The sequence below is a fragment of the Rattus norvegicus genome, chromosome 19 (assembly GCF_036323735.1).
Source record: "Rattus norvegicus strain BN/NHsdMcwi chromosome 19, GRCr8, whole genome shotgun sequence".
Lineage (NCBI taxonomy): Eukaryota > Metazoa > Chordata > Mammalia > Rodentia > Muridae > Rattus > Rattus norvegicus.
In genome coordinates, this window is record NC_086037.1 from 16,635,016 (window position 1) to 16,654,019 (window position 19,004).

Here is a 19,004-nt window from a genome sequence, read left to right on the forward strand (position 1 = left end):
TCATATTTAAGCTCCTACTAAGTTTTATTTTAAAGGAAATAATCGTTGGCTAAAATAACATATATCTAACAGGTGAAAGCCAAGATATTTCAATAAAAGATTCATGCATAGAAAAGATCATGTTCCAAAAAGATAAACATGAACAGCTGTTAGTCATGGGCACTCTTGGCTATACCAGCCATGTTTCAAGCAGTGGGTAGCCGCACGTGACTAGTAAATAACATGTCAGGCCTTCTCTGTTCGTAGAAGTCAAAAGTCATGCTTTACACATGGTTTGTTCTGTGAGTCATTGCATCAGAGGAAAAGATTCTTCAAAACAATTTCATTGATTAGGTAACATGGCTACTCACCTTCCACTACTTCAGGTATAGCTTCTGCAGTTGCCATGACGGGTAGGTTGGGTTATCCTTCTTGAATGCTGAATGCCACTGTTTATGAGTGATAAAGATGTGACGGTCACTTATTTAGGTATTTTATTTATTCATAAATAAAATGATTAACTAACACTTATATTGCATACTTTTAATCTAAAACTTTCCGGGGCTACACACACACACACACACACAATCTTACAGTCGTTAGTGTTTTGCTTTCACAGATGTCTATATGCATGTGAGAGTATCAGAAGCCCTAGAACTGGAATTACAGATAGTTGTGAGCGGCCATGAAGGTGCTGAGACTTTAACCCAGCTCCTCTGGAAGAGCAGAGCCACCCCTCCAGCCCCCTGATCTAAAGCTTTCAATGTCTCTTCTCTGATGGGTGGTGGGGTATTTGCTTACATTCTACCTTACTGGACTCAAACAGCTTTGAAAGGGTTTGGATGTCTTTAAGTGTATTCCCAAAGGTTCCCATGTTGAAAGCATGGCTCTTGGTGTGCCAATGACAGTGTGAAGGACTTAAGAACTAGTGAAGCATCTTTAAGTCATGTGGAGGATGTAATAGGATTAGGTTGAGCTACCCTAGCCCCTCTGGCTTCCGGTTTCTGAGATATGATTGCTCTCTTCCTCATGTGCTGCCACTGTGAGAAACTCAGCCACAAGCTTCCCCACTGAAGCTGGGACAAAGCTAGCGCCGTAATTTGCACCTCTGGAACGGAGTTAAATGAACTTCCCTCAGACAGTTCATGTATTGTAACAGAGCTGGACAGCTCCTAGAGCTGCTGCCTCACATTTGGTAGAGCCCGAAAGAAAAAATGGAGAGAAAGGGAACCAACAGTTCATGCGAACAGCTATTTCGTGGAGTAAAAGAACTCAACTTCAAATATTCTACCTCGAGGTGCTGTGAGAGCTCACGTAACTTCATTACTTTCTTATTAATATCTAATTCATACCTTATACATTCCAGCTCTGATCTTAGATTTGTGTTCATCTTCAACTTAAAAAGTGCCCGGGGTTTTGTTCCCATCTCCTTCGTGACTTGTCTAGTCTCAGTCCCTTATCTCTGCTTTAAATATCATAGCTATGCTGTCTATTTCATCTGTGTAAGGAGCTAACAATAGAAGTATGTCTAAGAGTCCCATAACCCCACACAGACCACATGCACCTGGAAAGCAAAATTATACTAAAAAAAAAATACTAGAAATTAAACACTGCTTGTCCTCAACTGTGAATGACTACCATGCACCTGGGAAGTTTAATGAACATATCAGTCTAGATTCTAAGAACTTCATTTTTGAAGTTTACCTCTGCCTTGAACCTTGATACAGGGGTTTCTAGTCCAGTGTTCCAGATTCTGGAGATGCTCGGAAATGGACTGGTACATGGACGGAGCTGAGTTCTCCTTTCTACATCAATACTACGTTCCTTTGAAAGCATTATGCTATGTATTACGTGTCTCTAGAGTTATGGAATCACTTGCACTGGTGGAAACTGTGCACTCAGTGTTTGTATGATTATAAACAAGAATACTACATGCCTCGCAGGGACCCACACACCATCGTAGTCTAGACTTTACACATAACTGTTCAGTTGACTGACTCATCCAACAATCTGTGAAGAAGAGTTCAACCCTTTGGGGACTATTGTAATAAGCATAAACTCCACCCCACGAAAGTCATTACTATAGTCACATGTGGTTAGATAAAGAAGTATAAAAAGTTTCCTCGGTCCCTACCCAGACAAAGAAACCACTACAACACGTATTTAAAAATTCGGAATTCTAGAAAAATCTATTTCTCCAAGTCTCAGAATTATATTGTAGGCAGGATCACAGAATATGTCCTCTCTGGGTAGATCAACTTAAAGTTCTCTAAATTGGTAAGAGAAAGCTTAAGATTTACATTCCTGTTTTTGTAGGATAAGAGGCAAACAGAATTAGAACTCATTTCCTACCTTATCTTCATAAAGTAGATGACTAATCAGAGTTGATCATAGACTATACCATATAGGACCTTACATTTTTCCCAAAGGCCTATATATTAAAGGCTTGTATAAAAGTACCAGAAGGTGGTGGCATTTCCTGGTAGGAGGATCTCTGGAAACTGAGTCATACCTTTGAAGAGAATATCAAGACCCTAGACATTCTGCTTCCACTTCCAGGATATGAGCAAACTTCCTCCATCAAATGTCCCTAGTTTAAGGTACTGTGCCACCACAGACCGAAATAATGGAGTCAAACAACCATGGAAAGAAAATCCTGAAACCATGAGCTAAAACAAAACTTCTGTCTTTACAATTGGCCATTAGTATCCTGGAAATGTTGGCCAAGCAAAGGAAAGATAACAAATGTTATGTCTTTCATAAGGATGTACTTGGGATCAAGAACAGATGTGGTTGCCCCACAGGGGGATGCCGGGAAAGGGACCATACTTTAGGGACCTGGAAAAGGTGGCCCAGCAGTTGGTGTGAGAACAAATGACAGAAATTAGGCAAATGGGTGGAACTGGAAAATATCATCCTGAGTGAGGTAACCCAATCACAGAAAGACATACATGGTATGCACTCACTGATAAGTGGATTTTAGCCCAAATGCTCGAATTGCCCTAGATGCCTAGAACACATGAAACTCAAGACGGATGATCAAAATGTGAATGCTTCACTCCTTCTTTAAAAGGGGAACAAGAATACCCTTGGCAGGGAAGAGAGAGGCAAAGATTAAAACAGAGACTGAAGGAACACCCATTCAGAGCCTGCCCCACATGTGGCCCATACATATACAGCCACCCAATTAGACAAGATGGATGAAGCAAAGAAGTGCAGACCGACAGGAGCCGGATGTAGATCGCTCCTGAGAGACACAGCCAGAATACAGCAAATACAGAGGCAAATGCCAGCAGCAAACCACTGAACTGAGAATAGGTCCCCTATTGAAGGAATCAGAGAAAGAACTGGAAGAGCTTGAAGGGGCTCGAGACCCCATATGTACAACAATGCCAAGCAACCAGAGCTTCCAGGGACTAAGCCACTACCTAAAGACTATACATGGACTGACCCTGGACTCTGACCTCATAGGTAGCAATGAATATCCTAGTAAGAGCACCAGTGGAAGGGGAAGCCCTGGGTCCTGCTAAGACTGAACCCCCAGTGAACTAGACTGTTAGGGGAAGGGCGGCAATGGGGGGAGGGTTGGGAGGGGAACACCCATAAGGAAGGGGAGGGGGGAGGGGGATGTTTGCCGGGAAACCGGGAAAGGGAATAACACTTGAAATGTAAATAAGAAATACCCAATTTAATAAAGATGGAAGAAAAAAAAGAAAATGCATTAAAAAAATAAAAAATTTTAAAAAAAAAGAAATTTTCATTTAACACTAACTTTCTTCCCACTGTCTCTCCACACCAAGTTTCTAAATCTCCAGTCCCACTTTCACCTCCACACTTTGCTCTCAGAAACTTGACCTGTATCTACCTGTTCCTGGGGCCCTGGGCCTCAAAGCACCTTACGTTTTTGTCTGTCTTCACAGAAGAGCATCCGCCTTCCAAAGTGTGGACCAGATCATTTCCTTTCCACTGCTTCTGATTGCATTTAAAGACGTGGCCTTGGCCCTGGCCTTGTGTATCTCACCGTCCTATATAAATATGAATAAGAAGCTTGGGACTGGGGTTGGGGATTTAGCTCAGTGGTAGAGCGCTTGCCTAGGAAGCACAAGGCCCTGGGTTCGGTCCCCAGCTCCGAAAAAAAAGAACCAAAAAAAAAAAAAAAAAAAAAGAAGCTTGGGACTACAATCTTAAAAACTCCACAACTCTGGAACTAAGTCAGTAGGTGGATTTGACTTGGTTTAGTTTTAATTTTCCTCATTTAAATGATATTACTGGGATAAAATACTTTAAAGGGCCCTTCCGATTTTAATTTTGGTGTATTGTTTTTATATATTTTGAAATAAAAAATAAACCGCCGATTCTGAATGACAGAAGTCAACTATGCGGTCAAGGTTTCCCAGGTCTCCTTTGGCCACTTCCTGCCTTTTCAGAAGCTGCAGAGTCTGACATAAAAGGAAAAGTCCAGGCCAGACCTCCTGAGTCACGTGACTCCCCCACAGCCTTCGGCACTCCCTCTCATTCCATAACTTCTCTCTCGTAGTCTGGTCTGACCACTGTTCCCAATCTGTGCTACATTTCGTTCAGATTAACAAGGGTGATGGTCTATCCATATTGGCCACTGGACTAGATCACAACCCATCAGACGACACACTTCTGAGCAAGTCTTTGAGAAGTTTACCAGAGAGCGCCAGTGCCACCATACTGCTATACCAGATAGAATAGAAAGGAAAAGAGGAGACTCGGTGGTTCCCTCTGTACTTGCTGACTGTGGAGACAGTGCAAACAACCACCTCTTGCTTCTGCCACCACAACTGGAATCCTTATGCCATCCTATGCTGTTTCCTTAGACTGAAAGCAAAGATAAGCCCCTTCTCTTTCAAGTTGCTTTAGACAAAGTATTTTCTCACTTGTACAGAACAATAACTACGAGCAGAAAGAACCTGAGATTGCTCGTTTGGATTGGGGAGACTTGCCTTCGTCATGGTGTCTGTTCACAGCAGTAAAACCCTAACTAAGACACCTAGAATACATTTTAGCTAGAATCCCCATTGACCACACCTTGTATGATCCCAGAAGCATCCCCACTGGGCAACACACAGCCACCACACCCTCCTAAGAACCAGAAAAAGCAACAGAAACCAAGGAACAAAACACCCCTCCCCCAACAAAGACAAGACAGGAAATCAGCACCTAAAATTCCAGTCTTCCAAAGCCAATTGTGTAGACTCCAGTGTAACAAACACAAGAACAGCCGGGACAAAATGTCTCCACTAGGGCCAGCAACCACACCACAGAAGGCCCTGAGCATTGCAACATAGTTTAACTACAAGTAAGAGACCTTGAAGTGGTCTTTATGAATATGACAGAGGCCCTTAAAGAGGAAATGAGTAAATGGCTTCCAGCTTTGTATTTCCATGGAATTCCTGAGTGTGAAAATGAATGGATCACGACATCTGTATCTGTTAGTTTTGCTTTTCCTTGGGCTGTCCTTTCAGTTCATTTCGTCCTATTCCAATGTGTTAGGTTTTGTTTTATCTTTTTTTAATTTTATTGCATTATTATTATTTAGAAGTCTGTTCGATTTCTAATGACAGAAAGGGTGTGTTCTGGATTGGAGGGGAGGGGTGGGGAGGGGAGGAGGAACTGGGATGTTAGATAAAGGGAAAAGTGTTGCCGGGATACATTATGTGAGAGGAAAAATTGTATTTTTAATAAAAGGGGGGGAAAGGAAGCCGACTCTGCTGAGTCATGTTCAATAAGCCGTGGTTTTCTGTCATCTCACATGACTACGGATTACTACAGTGATCTATGAAATATAATTTGGTGAGGTGGAAGTTACCCCAGTGTGTGCTGCCCAAACACAGGGACCTTAATTCAAACACTCAGATCTCACTTGAGGCTGGATGGGGCAGCGTGTGCCTCTAGCTCATGTCTGTGTAGCGCTAGGGAAGAGAAGACAGCATGGTTCCTAGAGCTTGCTGACCAGCCAATCTGCTTAACTATACTGGCTCTTGGCTCAATGATATTTGTCTCAAAAAATAATAAGGTAGAGAGATATAAGGAAAGATACTCAAGATATAACTCTAGCCGCCCCCGTGGATATATACATATATGCACATACATACACGAAAATGATTTAGCAAAATCAAACATGTGTACGGAAGTTCCTGGGAATCAAGCAGATTATGCCTGTGTTAGTGAGAGTCGATCATTGTCAAGTGGAGCCACATTTGAGTAAAGGTACCAACTGCTCCAAGGAACTGAAATGCGTAATTTTAGTCTCTACATAATGTAAAATTGAAAACACAGACATCTAAGATGCTTTCACAAATCAGTAAAATTATAACAAAAGAAAACACTGAAAAAATTACAAGGCAGATTTCCAAATGGAAATTAGATAATACTCAAAATTGATTTGTTATTAGAAAAAATAAGGCTAAAATTCACAGACACATACCCAAATAAACGACTCTTTAAAATCCCCAAAGACATAGATCAACTCAAATATTCACTCCCTGCCTATTGGAGAATTAATTGGTCAATTTATTAAACTGGTTGGAAATAATCTTCAAAAACTAAATTCCTACCCATGAACCAGACAATTCTGACTCCTTATGGAAAAGGCAACACCATTTACTGAAAGATACATGTAAGGATGATCATAGTAGTACTGTGTAAAAATCGAAATAATAGAAACAATTCTAATGTCCACCAAAAGAAGAATAAATAATGTAAGCACGATGTACATAGTGGAAAATTTGCAGCCTTGACACTGGACTTAATCAAAGATCATTGGTTCTCACAGACAATGTTAAAGAGTAAGTCAGCATAAAGAGGATCTGATTTATGCTCCAGTTGATATAAAGTTCAAAACTAAGTACAACCTCTAGGGAGAGGAGTTAAGAGTCTCAGGTGAGACTATAAGTCCTAGTAATTTCTGACATTTATGGAATGTGGTTTACAATGTGTTCCCTTTGTAAATATGTATTATTCATTAAGCTATGCCCCTGGGAATAGTATACACTTTCCCAATATCTTATTTAGCAACTAAAATGCATTTACTGACACCTATTACTTTTTCAAAATGACACATAAGACTGAAACTAAGCTCTAATCCTCATAGATATTTTTATTTATTATCAGCTGATTCTCCATCAAAAGAAATATGAAGCACAGAGCTTTGTTTTAAAAAGCTGGATGTGTCAGAGTTACTTTGGAAAACCCACCTGGCCAAGTACTAACTTTTGTCTTCCATTGATTGTATATGTGGCTAAGCCTGTACTATTGCACCATAGAAAGCTGGGACCCTTCTAGGGAGCTAGCTTTCTATGAAAGAAATGTAAAGTCCATAGTTCAAATCCCTCTTGGGGATTTTATGTGAGTAAGAGCATGCAGGACAAGTGTTTGCTATCACAAGACCCCAATAAGGAGATGAGAAATGGAGACAGGAGAATCCCAGAGATGCTTTTAGCCTGGATACCCTAGACAACACAGTGAACAAACAGTAAAGATCCTGTCTAAAACAAGATAAGATGATAAGAACCAACACCTAGGGTTGCCTTTTGATCTCTACATGCACACCATAGCATATGCACATCTGCACACACACACACACACACACACACACACACACACACACACACACTGTTGCTCTGAAGTCTTAGTTTTGTATTCTTCTACATTTTCCAAGACAACCTACTCTTTAGAAACCCTATTACTACTAAAACCTCCATGTAACCTGCCATGCATTTTGCAATATGACTAGTACAGAGACCTTGACAGGAAGAACATAATTAGCCAAATGAGAAATGAATCTAAGTGCTTTGGTCCAAAATAGCAGTGAACACACAAGCAGCTGGCTTCAGAAAGATCCACCTTTTACTACATTTCTCTCACCTCAAACTCCCATGACAGGAAGACTTAAGCTTTTCTTGAATAAAATGTACGAGTATTATGTCTTATCATGCATTTTTATGTACAAAGTTTCGTAAGATAAGTGGTCAGCTCTTGAAACATATACATATATCACTATACGGACTATGCAGGCCTTTTTTATACATTTTTGAATGTGTGTGTGTGTGTGTGTGTGTGTGTGTGTGTGTGTGTGTACATTCGTGCATGTGAGTCTGTGTATCAATAACAAAGGAAGCCATGAATTTGAGAGGAAGAAATAGTGAAAGGAATTCAAGGAAAGAAAAGTAGTGTAATTATATTTTAGTTTTTAACAATTTTTAATGAAAAGATTTTTGGTAAGAAAACTCTAAGTGAAGGTACATATTCCCAGTGACAACAGTAGAAGACTGACTCTCCCGTCTGTGAAGCACTCTTACATATCACGTATGGTTTCAAAATATCTCATGAAGATTCCCAAATTAATACATGACAAATGAAACACGATGTGCATGCTTTCGTGTTATTTTTATAGATTAAAACAGTGCTATTAGATGCTGGCGAGGATGTGGAGAAAGAGGAACACTCCTCCATTGTTGGTGGGATTGCAGACTGGTAAAACCATTCTGGAAATCAGTCTGGAGGTTCCTCAGAAAATTGGACATTGAACTGCCTGAGGATCCAGCTATACCTCTCTTGGGCATATACCCAAAAGATGCCTCAACATATAAAAGAGACATGTGCTCCACTATGTTCATCGCAGCCTTATTTATAATAGCCAGAAAATGGAAAGAACCGAGATGCCCTTCAACAGAGGAATGGATACAGAAAATGTGGTACATCTACACAATGGAATATTACTCAGCTATCAAAAACAACGAGTTTATGAAATTCATAGGCAAATGGTTGGAACTGGAAAATATCATCCTGAGTGAGCTAACCCAATCACAGAAAGACATACATGGTATGCACTCATTGATAAGTGGCTATTAGCCCAAATGCTTGAATTACCCTAGATCCCTAGAACAAACGAAACTCAAGACGGATGATCAAAATGTGAATGCTTCACTCCTTCTTTAAATGAGGAAAAAGAATACCCTTGGCTGGGAAGGGAGAGGCAAAGATTAAAACAGAGACTGAAGGAACACCCATTCAGAGCCTGCCCCACAGGTGGCCCATACATATACAGCCACCCAATTGGACAAGATGGATGAAGCAAAGAAGTGCAGACCGACAGGAGCCGGATGTAGATCGCTCCTGAGAGACACAGCCAGAATACAGCAAATACAGAGGCGAATGCCAGCAGCAAACCACTGAACTGAGAATAGGTCCCCCGTTGAAGGAATCAGAGAAAGAACTGGAAGAGCTTGAAGGGGCTCGAGACCCCAAAAGTACAACAATGTCAAGCAACCAGAGCTTCCAGGGACTAAGCCACTACCTAAAGACTATATATGGACTGACCCTGGACTCTGACCCCATAGGTAGCAATGAATATCCTAGTAAGAGCACCAGTAGAAGGGGAAGCCCTGGGTCCTGCTAAGACTGAACCCCCAGTGAACTAGACTATGGGGGGAGGGCGGCAATGGGGGGAGGGTTGGGAGGGGAACACCCATAAGGAAGGGGAGGGGGGAGGGGGATTTTGCCCGGAAACCGGGAAAGGGAATAACACTTGAAATGTATATAAGAAATACTCAAGTTAATAAAAAAAATGTTTTAATAATGTAAAAAAAAAAAAGAAGGATTTAGCAAAAAAAAAATTAATTCAAAAAAAAAAAAACAGTGCTATTATAAAGTGTATTTGGCCTTAATCATTTATGTCTAAAATAGAAGGCATTAACATCTTATAAATAATAATACAGAGTAAATTCTCACTTTGCAAAATAGTTCCCTGTTGATATGCTTGGGACATTTTGTAAATAGGTAAAAGCAACAATGAAATTGCTAAAAAATTAATTACAACAAATAAAACAAAATAAAATAAAGGTCAAAGCTATCGTACAGAGAATCGTTCTGTACTGAGAAATAGTAAATTTAAAGATCCAGTCCAAGAAATTGAGGCCAATCACAGTCTATTCCTTCTGTGTACTCTCCTTTCTTTATTCTCAAGACCTTGCAAAAAATACTGGTGTAGGAGAGTTTATATTTAAGTAACAGCTTCAAGTAATATAATTTGAAGATGGCAAAGAATCTTAAGAGTTTCTCTGAGCCCCCTTCCTACAGGTAAGAAGAATGCATTTCAGGTATATGTAAAGAATTTATATATCCATTTAGCACTGGGTTTGTGAATGAATGGAAAACAGGATACAGATCTCCCGATTCCTGAGAAATAAACTTCTTCTGGGGAATCGTACTCCCCCTACAAGGTTCTTAGTTCCCATTCACTGGTCTTGAGTTTTATACAACCAGCTATTATATTAAATGTGCCATGACATCACTGTTTCGAAAACTAGAGTCCTGAGTCTTGGAGGCTGCTTATGTTAGAAAAAACTCAAGATAGTTACTTATTCTCTTAACCAAAACTCTTTATCCTGTAAAACATAATATGGATGATGGTGATGGTGGTGGTGATGATGATGGTGATGATGATGATGATGATGGTGGTGATGATGATGGTGATGATGATGATGATGATGGTGGTGGTGGTGGTGATGATGGTGATGATGATGGTGATGATGGTGATGGTGATGATGGTGGTGGTGATGATGGTGGTGATGATGGTGATGATGATGGTGATGATGGTGATGGTGATGATGATGGTGGTGATGATGGTGATGATGATGGTGATGGTGGTGATGATGGTGATGATGGTGGTGATGATGGTGATGATGATGGTGATGATGGTGGTGATGATGGTGATGATGATGGTGATGATGGTGGTGGTGATAATGGTGATGATGATGGTGATGATGATGAGCCTTATAACCCAAAATGATGCAAGGCCCAGCTCCAGGAAGCACTCTCCTATTTGACTCACACACTCCTGCCTCTCTTTCCATGTTAGAGTTGAATATTTTAGGTGTTATTTTTAACATACAGATAAGACTCATTTTCAGAGAATTAAGACAAGCAGCCGACTCGGGAAAGTGTGGATAGTGTAGGAAGAGCAGAAATCATTAAGAAGGAAGGAAGGAGGGAGGCCAGAGGCCAGAGGCCATAATGACCAACATAATCAGACAGGAAAGGGAGTCAGAGATTGTGCAAGCATGATATATGATAATAAATTATATTTTAATCCCGCAGATAAGTGAGGCTTCTGTAGAAGACTAGACCAAAAGAAAGAGGAAGGTAGGAACAGGTTTTCTTTGTGGAATGGAGTGAGTCAGAGATGCACTTTTAATCCACAAAGGACCCCAAACCAGAAGACAGTGTAGTGACAGAAATGAAGCAGTGCGGACAGTGTCCCAGCCCCCACAGGCAGGTAAAGGTTCCTAGGGTTCGACACTGCTGAGACACCCAGAAACCAGCATAAACCCCACAGAAGGCAGAGTGGCACCTGACTCCACTAAAAACAATGGCCAAGAGGGAGCAGAAAAGGCGACTACTTCCTGCTAGAGGCATGGCTCATTCTAACTTCCCTATTTAAGAAGTAACATAAATGTGGTCAGACCCTGCCAGGCCCTGGCTAAGGAACGGGATGTGCAATATTCCCATCAGTGCAGGGGCAAGAGCCAGGAAGAACCATGGCTGGGTCTGAACTGGAAATCCTCCCAGCAGCCACAGTGTGACTCAGAAAATACAAAAACGCAAAAAAAAAAAAAAAAAAAAACAGAAAAAAAATCTCTATTCTGTGTAAACCAGGCGGTTATAAGATAACTTTAAAATCATAAAACATGCGCTCCAAACCATCACTGGAAAAAGTAATGAATGATACCAATAATTGTAATGAATTGACATCCCATAGAGAATGGGAACAGCAAACGGCATGAGATGGAGTTAAACGGACACTGAACTCTACCATGAGAGGAGGAGGAGATGGGGTGACTTTCGAAGAGAACATCAAACTACGAAGTAAAGCAGTCAGGAGTAAAATAGAGACATGAAAAAGAAGAGATTGGAATTTTGGAAAAGGAGAATATATTATTTGGAAAAATTGTATGTTCAAGGTACAAAGTAAGTCTAGATTGGATTAGACTAAGAATTAGAAGACGGCATGGAGGATTTCCCAGAAATGCTTAGAGGAGGGAAAAAAAGATGAAATATCAAATAAGAGACATAAATACTGAAGGATCCCAGTGAGCATGGAAAGCAAGTTTCAGGAAAAAGAGAAATAGAAGGCAGGCAATATTTGACCTGTGAGTATTAAACTAATGATGCAAGTCTCAGGCTGAAAGCACACTCAGATGAGCAATATGAATACAGATAAATCCACACTTTACAGCAAGCATCGGAAATAAAGAAAAAGTCGTGCATGTGCTTTGTCTCCATTTTCTGTCTTGCTATATTCTGTTCTCGGGTTTTTGTCTTTGTGCAAACCTAACTACAATACATCTACACCCCTGGTGGATACTGAGAAGCATGATGCAAGCCTTGGGGAGGGAGGGAGGGAGGGAGGGAGGGAGGGAGGGAGGGAGGGAGAGAGAGAGAGAGAGCGAGCAGTCCCCTACTTATGGAAACGCACAGAGCACAACCTTGAGCTGTGACACTTACTTCTCGGAATCACACTCTCTGGAAGTTACCTTGTTCATAACCACACCCGCCGCCCAGGCAGTCCACTCTCAGTGGCAAGTCAGCCCGGAGTGGTTGCAGACCCGGATAAACTGGCCCAGCTCAGGACTATTCTGAAGGACTACAGCAGCTATGCTCTCCAAGGATCTGCGGCGCTTTCACTAAACTGAGGCACAGCCCAGTCTACTGTACCTCTAGCCAGACTTGCTTTCTCTTCATCGTGAGCCCATGGTAAACTCCCTTTCGTAGGAACTCTTGAACTGCGCTCAAGGTCTAGCTGCAAGAATGTGGGTCAAACAAGTGTCACAGACTGTCTTGTCCATGTAAACGTTCAGGCCAAACCTCGTCTTCTTTTCCTTCTTTGTCGCAGGGGTGCAGGTGACACTAGGACGCCACTGACTCTGGGCGTTGAAAGTAACGAAGACACAAGGAGAAGTTTGTGGGTTTTTTAATAAATTGCTTGGGTGGAGGTCAGTGGTGCTAGAGAGATCACTCGACAGGTAAGAGTTCGTGTTGTTCTTTCAGAGGACCAGGGTTCAGTTCCCGGTACTCACATCAGGCAATTCACAAGTACCTCTAGTTCCAGTCGCCAGGGACCTGTACCCTCTCTCTCCGCTCTACAGACATGCGTTAAAGTGCTTATGTCCACCCCACATAACTAATTTTTTATTAAATAAAAATTAAAAATCATTTAGAGGAGAATCTGCCTCATTTGGACAGTTTCAATGAATAAGCATGATAAGACAAAAGTTAGTGGTAACTAGGGGATTAATTTATGACTATCTCTATCTCTATCTTTGCTTACGTATTTACATCAGAGATTATAAGGCCTATAAACACCGGGGTTTAAGGATTCCTTCTTCACTGATGCATTTCTAATATTTTGACATTCATTCATTGGAAATCACTGTCTTGGAAGAATAATGAATAAATAAATTACCTGAACTCTCACAGAGAGAAGAGACAATTTACAACAGGATGCATCTGACAGAAGAATTTTATAAACATGAGGGATGCATAGTGTAGATAAAATTACACTTTCTTGAATATATATTGATTGATATACATCCATATATATCAATAGACAAGCAGACTCTTATGAATATAATCTACTAATCTTCAACCAAATAACCAAGGCATTGCGGTAGAAAATAAATGTATTTCAGCAAATGTGTTGGAACAACTGGGGAGGAAGTGCAAAAGAAAAAAATATCTGCAAAAAGATTTTATACTAGCCAGAGAATCAAACAAAAATTCCTTTTAGGTAAGGAGAAACATGAAACACATTTTAATATTGACTCTTTTCAGACATAACACCAAAAGCATTATATATGAAAAGGAAGAGCTAGAAAACTGGCCTTCATTAAAATTAAACATTCTCTCTATAAAAATTATTTTTCAAGAGAAGACTAGACTGAAAAAAATATGTTTTAAATGTCTCTCTGATAAAGGTCTGCTATTCAAAATATTCAAAGAATACTCACTACTTTAAAAAAATGACAATTAGAAATACAGATGAGAGGGCTGGAGAGATGGCTCATTGGTTAAGAGCACTGGCTGTTCCTCCACAAGACCCAGATTTAATTGGCAGTTCAAAGCCATCTATAACTCCAGTCCCAGGGAATCTGATGCATCCTTCTGACATTTTTGGGCACTGCACACACATCAGATAGGTAGGCAAAATACCCATGCACATAAAATAAAAATAAAAAGTAATTTAATTTAATTAATTAAAAAATAATTTAATTAAAATTTATGTATAACCTTTAACAGAAACCTCAAGAATATACAAATGAAAAGCTTTTGTTTCACAGATACTTTGTATTATTTTTTGTTTGCTTGCTCACTTGTTTCTATTTTATTGACTTCAGCCCTGAATTTGAGAATGTCTTGATGTCTACTTCTTTTGGATATGATTTCTTATATTGGTGTGGAATGTTCAAGTATAGTATTAAGTTACTAATATAAGGTCTCTCCAGAGATCTTATATGGGCACTAAAGCTAGGACTCTGCCTCTTAGAATCACTTTAATATATCACTAAATATAGGGAACTATATTTCAAGTATGTTGTACACTTGTTTTCATTCAACTCTAGAAAGACTTTAAATCCTTTCCTAATTTCTGTCTTCTCCCATTTTTTTATCCAGTTGTCAAGGTTTCACGAGTTTATAAGTCTTCTGTTGTTTCTACCATTGTTGATATCCAGCTTTAATCTATGCTGCCTAAAGCAGTATAAATTCTAGTTGCATTCTAAATACCTATCCTTAAACCTACAGTGAAATGTAGCTCTTATCCCTCATCAAAGGAGCTTCTTTCTGTAGTGAACAGAAACCATTAGAAAACCACAACTGGTCAAATCACAGTGGAGTGTCCAATCCAACTGATACATCTACAACACAACCCCGACACCTAAGGCTCAGGAAACATTCTGGGAGAGGCGGCCAAAGATTGCAGAAACAGAGAATCGGACGTCTGGTGTGCGACTGTGTCTGTTATGTATAAAAGGAAAACTGCACTCATGATAGCTCAACAAAATGGTAGTCTAAACAAGACCAGAACAATGGCAATACCAGTTTCCCTGCCAATATAGGAAGGAAAATACCATAAGGCCTTCCCTCTAGATGAGGAGAATGAGCAATTAAAAGCCACTGAGAGAGGATCAGTTCTCTCCAGGGATAAAGCCCCTGATAGCTTATCCAACCCACAAAGTAAGCCCTAAAGACACACACACACACACACACACACACACACACACACACACACCATATATATATACACACAAATGTACTCAACAAGATATATATGTACATATATACATACTTATGAACATGTAATAATAATTAAAAATACATAATGGATTTGAAAGGGAATCTGGAGGACAGAAGATGTTAGGGGAGAAGAAAGGAGCAAAGATAATGTAAGTACTCATGTAAAAAATTCTAGAGAGAATAAATCTTAAATTTAATATACATTATAATAGAAAAATTTAAGTATTTAGGCATGGGATGAGGAAAATATGCATAAGGACATCATGCCTGTAGGGTGCACATGAAGTAGTATCAAACAGCAAATTGACTGCCTCGAATGTATTTACCAAAACAAAACAACTCTAATAACTCTAGGGGCAAAGCAAAAAATAATAATTGTGAAAAGCATAGAAGAAATTAATGAACAAAACTGTTCCAAGGTAGAAAACAACTCCACTAAATGGCATAGCAGAGGCAGGCAAAAGAAGCAAAAGCTGGCTCTTGACAAACAGTAACAAGGTCCACGGTCTCCTAAATTCTAGGGACCAAAAGAAAGCAAGTGAGTTTAGTCCCTGGGAGCTGGTTGGTTGGTATTGTTGTTCTTATGGGGCAGCAAGCCCCTTCAGCTCCTTCAATCCTTTCTCTAATTCCTCCAACAGGGACCCAGTTCTCAGTTCGGTGGTTTGCTGCTAGCATTCGCCTCTGTATTTGTCATGCTCTGGCTGAGCCTCTCAAGAGACAGCTATATCCGGTTCCTGTCAGCATGCACTTCTTGGCTTCATCAGTAAGACTACACATGGACAGACCCATGGCTCCAGCTGCATATGTAGCAGAGGATGGCCTTGTTGGAAACCAGTGGGAAGAGAAGCCCTTGGTCCTGCCAAGGCTGGAACCCCCCCCCCCCAGTATAGGAGAATGTCAGGGGGGAAGGCAGAAAGGGGGGTGGTTGGGGAGGAGGAACACCCTTATAGAGGAAGGAGAGGGGGGTGGGATAGGAGGCTTATGGCCGGGAAACCAGGAAAAGGAATAACATTTGAAATATAAATAAAAATACCTCCCCCTCCCCCCAAAAAAGAAAGCGAGTAAAAAGGGACAGGGGGAGAGACAAACAGGCAAAGGCAACCTGAACACAGACTCAGATAAGGCTGGGCAGTAATGAGGCCCCGAGACCCCAAAGCCTTGTGAGCCCCACACAGGGAAGAACAAATAATAGAGAATGGGGTGACCAAAAAGCATGAAATGCGCTAACGAGAAAGACGTGAGGACAGTAGCACGTGGGATCCAGACATGCTAGCTCTTCAAGTATTTTCCTTTCTAAGTAAAGAGCTAAGGTTGCATAAGATGAAATCAACTTAGAATAGAATGCTTTTTATTAAGAACTACTTACGTGAGATTAAAATAACATAGCAGAAGGCTGAGAGTGGAACAGTAATAAACATGATGAAACTGGTCCAAATATACAAGCCACACAGCTAGTAAGTTACCTCGGGAGAAGAGCATAGCACACACAGGCCTTGGGTTCAATTCTCAGCACAGAAATAATGAATAACAAATAAATAAACACCAGTTCAAAGGGCTGGGGATATGGCCATTAGCAGAGTACACACACAGCATTCCTGAGGCTAAATAACAATTTAGCACTAAATAACAATTGGGGTCTAGAATTTTCCAGACACTTTCCATTGGAGATGTCTTCTCCAACAGGACTGTTAGACTACCTTCAGAGATTATTACCATTATTATTATCATCATCGTCATCATCGTCGTCAACATCATCATCATCATCATTATCATAATTATCATTAAGTAAAATGTATCAAGGCATTGATCATGGTTTACTGGAACGAATGAACACACACACGCACACACACACACACACACACACACACACACACACACACACACACACACACACAATACAACCTGCTCGGTCTATATAATCTTACTTAAATGTATCTTTTCAGGACTGACCATTTGGTACTAGATAACCAACGTGTGTGCTCTTGCCTGGAGAAGACTGTTGCTGTCCGCATTCCTTAGCTGCCTTTGGGTCCAGACAACTATAAATTAACCTAACCAGAAAGGATGGCTAGTGCTGCCTCATTGGATTCGGAAACCGAAGAGGCAAAGGTTTAGTTTCTGTGAGAGCTTTCCCAGATAGGATAAACTCAAACACAAGAGCAGCCCTGCGGGTTAGGTGTACTGTCTCATGACTCGGAGGCCAGAACTTACAAGGAGGAGGAAGGAGAAGGCCAGCTGAGTGCCCACTTTGTCTCCCTTCTCTGCGTCCTAACCTACCTATATGGAAGCAAGTAGCTGCCATGCCATTTCTACCATGGCTCAATCCATGGGTCCATACATCCTTCCTCCACTTAATTACTTCTTATCAGGTTGATCACAGCAACAAGAAAGTAATATGCTATCCCTGAAACTCTCAGAGTACATGAGAACCACTAGGAGTCCATGAGTCCATACTCTTTGGGTCAAGGACTGCTATGGCCTAGGTCACTATGTGAAGCAAATAACAAAATATAGAGCCAAGAAATGACAGGAAGCAACTCACACTTTCTGCACACATAGCTTTATGACTAACAATAAAACGATTGTAAGAATCTCCATTGAGAGAGTCCCCACTTAAAAAGATAATCGCATAATAAATGATCAAAAACCACAAGCCCAGTTCCAAGCCACAGGCTCTCCTGATGTCCCTTTGAAATTGGGCAGGAGTGAAAAGATTCTTCTTCTTCCTCCTCCTCTTCCTCTCCCTTCTCTTTCTCTTACAGTAGGAAACATAAGAACTCATTTTAATACCCTCATTAAAGATAGAAGCTTCCCAAAATAAGCTTACTATTAAAGGTAATACATTTGAAAGTGTCAAGAAAAACAAGAACAAGGAGGAAAGGTAATCACTCTCAAATTCAAGGAAGCAAAACTTTAAAAAGAATCATGAATAAAATAAGTAATAAAATTAATATATGATAAGATAATGTTTGGCAATATATTAAGAAAAGCTGTGTGGCAAACTTTTTAACCATATCTAAGAGCTTAAAAAGTGTGACAGGGGAATTTCTTCATTGGTAGGGATATCTGAGGCTTGTGTGAGTTTATGAGTAATGAATAGAATAAAAACAAATTAACAGAGTGATCTTTTAAGTCAGCTACAGCAAGCTTATAAGGGGGAGAGTGCTTGCTTAGAAGGGTGGCTTAAATGGTAACAGCAGATGCTAGCCTTGGGGAAATGCTATCTTCTTCCAGAATCCATACTCAGCTCACCATGCAATTACCTCATAGAGCATCAGAAAGAACTATGCTAAATATGAAAGGTAATCAACCATTTCACTTAGTCTTCTATGAAGCAGAACTTCAGAGCAAGCTATTAAGTCCTTTTGGCCATGCACCCTGTCCCCGAGACAGGACCACTGATGACAGGGACTGCAGCTGCTCCACACTGTTTTAAAAGCATCTTGATCCTGCAGGCCTTGTTCATCTGGCTTTTTCTACGAGTCAGCTGATACCAGGAGAGGAGGTACATTTAATTGCTTAGTTACATAATAAGTTAGAGGTACGTCCAATGGTGGAATAGGAAGAAAGTCTCGTGTCTTCTCCAGATTCATTTATCAAAAGCCTAATCAGTTGCAATTCAGGGATAAGGTTCTCTACAGACCCCAAAATCCCAAAGTACTTATTTAAATAGCTTTTCCTCAAAAGAGGTCCCTAGCGACATG

General features: G+C 40.5%; 1 protein-coding gene across 8 annotated transcripts in view; it reads right to left on the reverse strand.

The window, feature by feature from the left end:
- Positions 1-19,004, reverse strand: part of LOC134483165 (IQ domain-containing protein M-like) — a 249,989-nt gene that overhangs the window by 204,624 nt on the left and 26,361 nt on the right. For 6 of the 8 annotated variants that reach the window (XM_063278429.1, XM_063278428.1, XM_063278426.1 and 3 more), the window contains one exon: positions 351-428. In XM_063278429.1, the coding sequence (XP_063134499.1) occupies positions 351-387 (37 nt within the window). In that variant the 5' untranslated portion in view covers positions 388-428. Of the gene's footprint in view, positions 1-350; positions 429-19,004 lie in introns of those variants that run through there. The other 2 variants (XM_063278430.1, XM_063278431.1) reach the window with 2 other exon arrangements.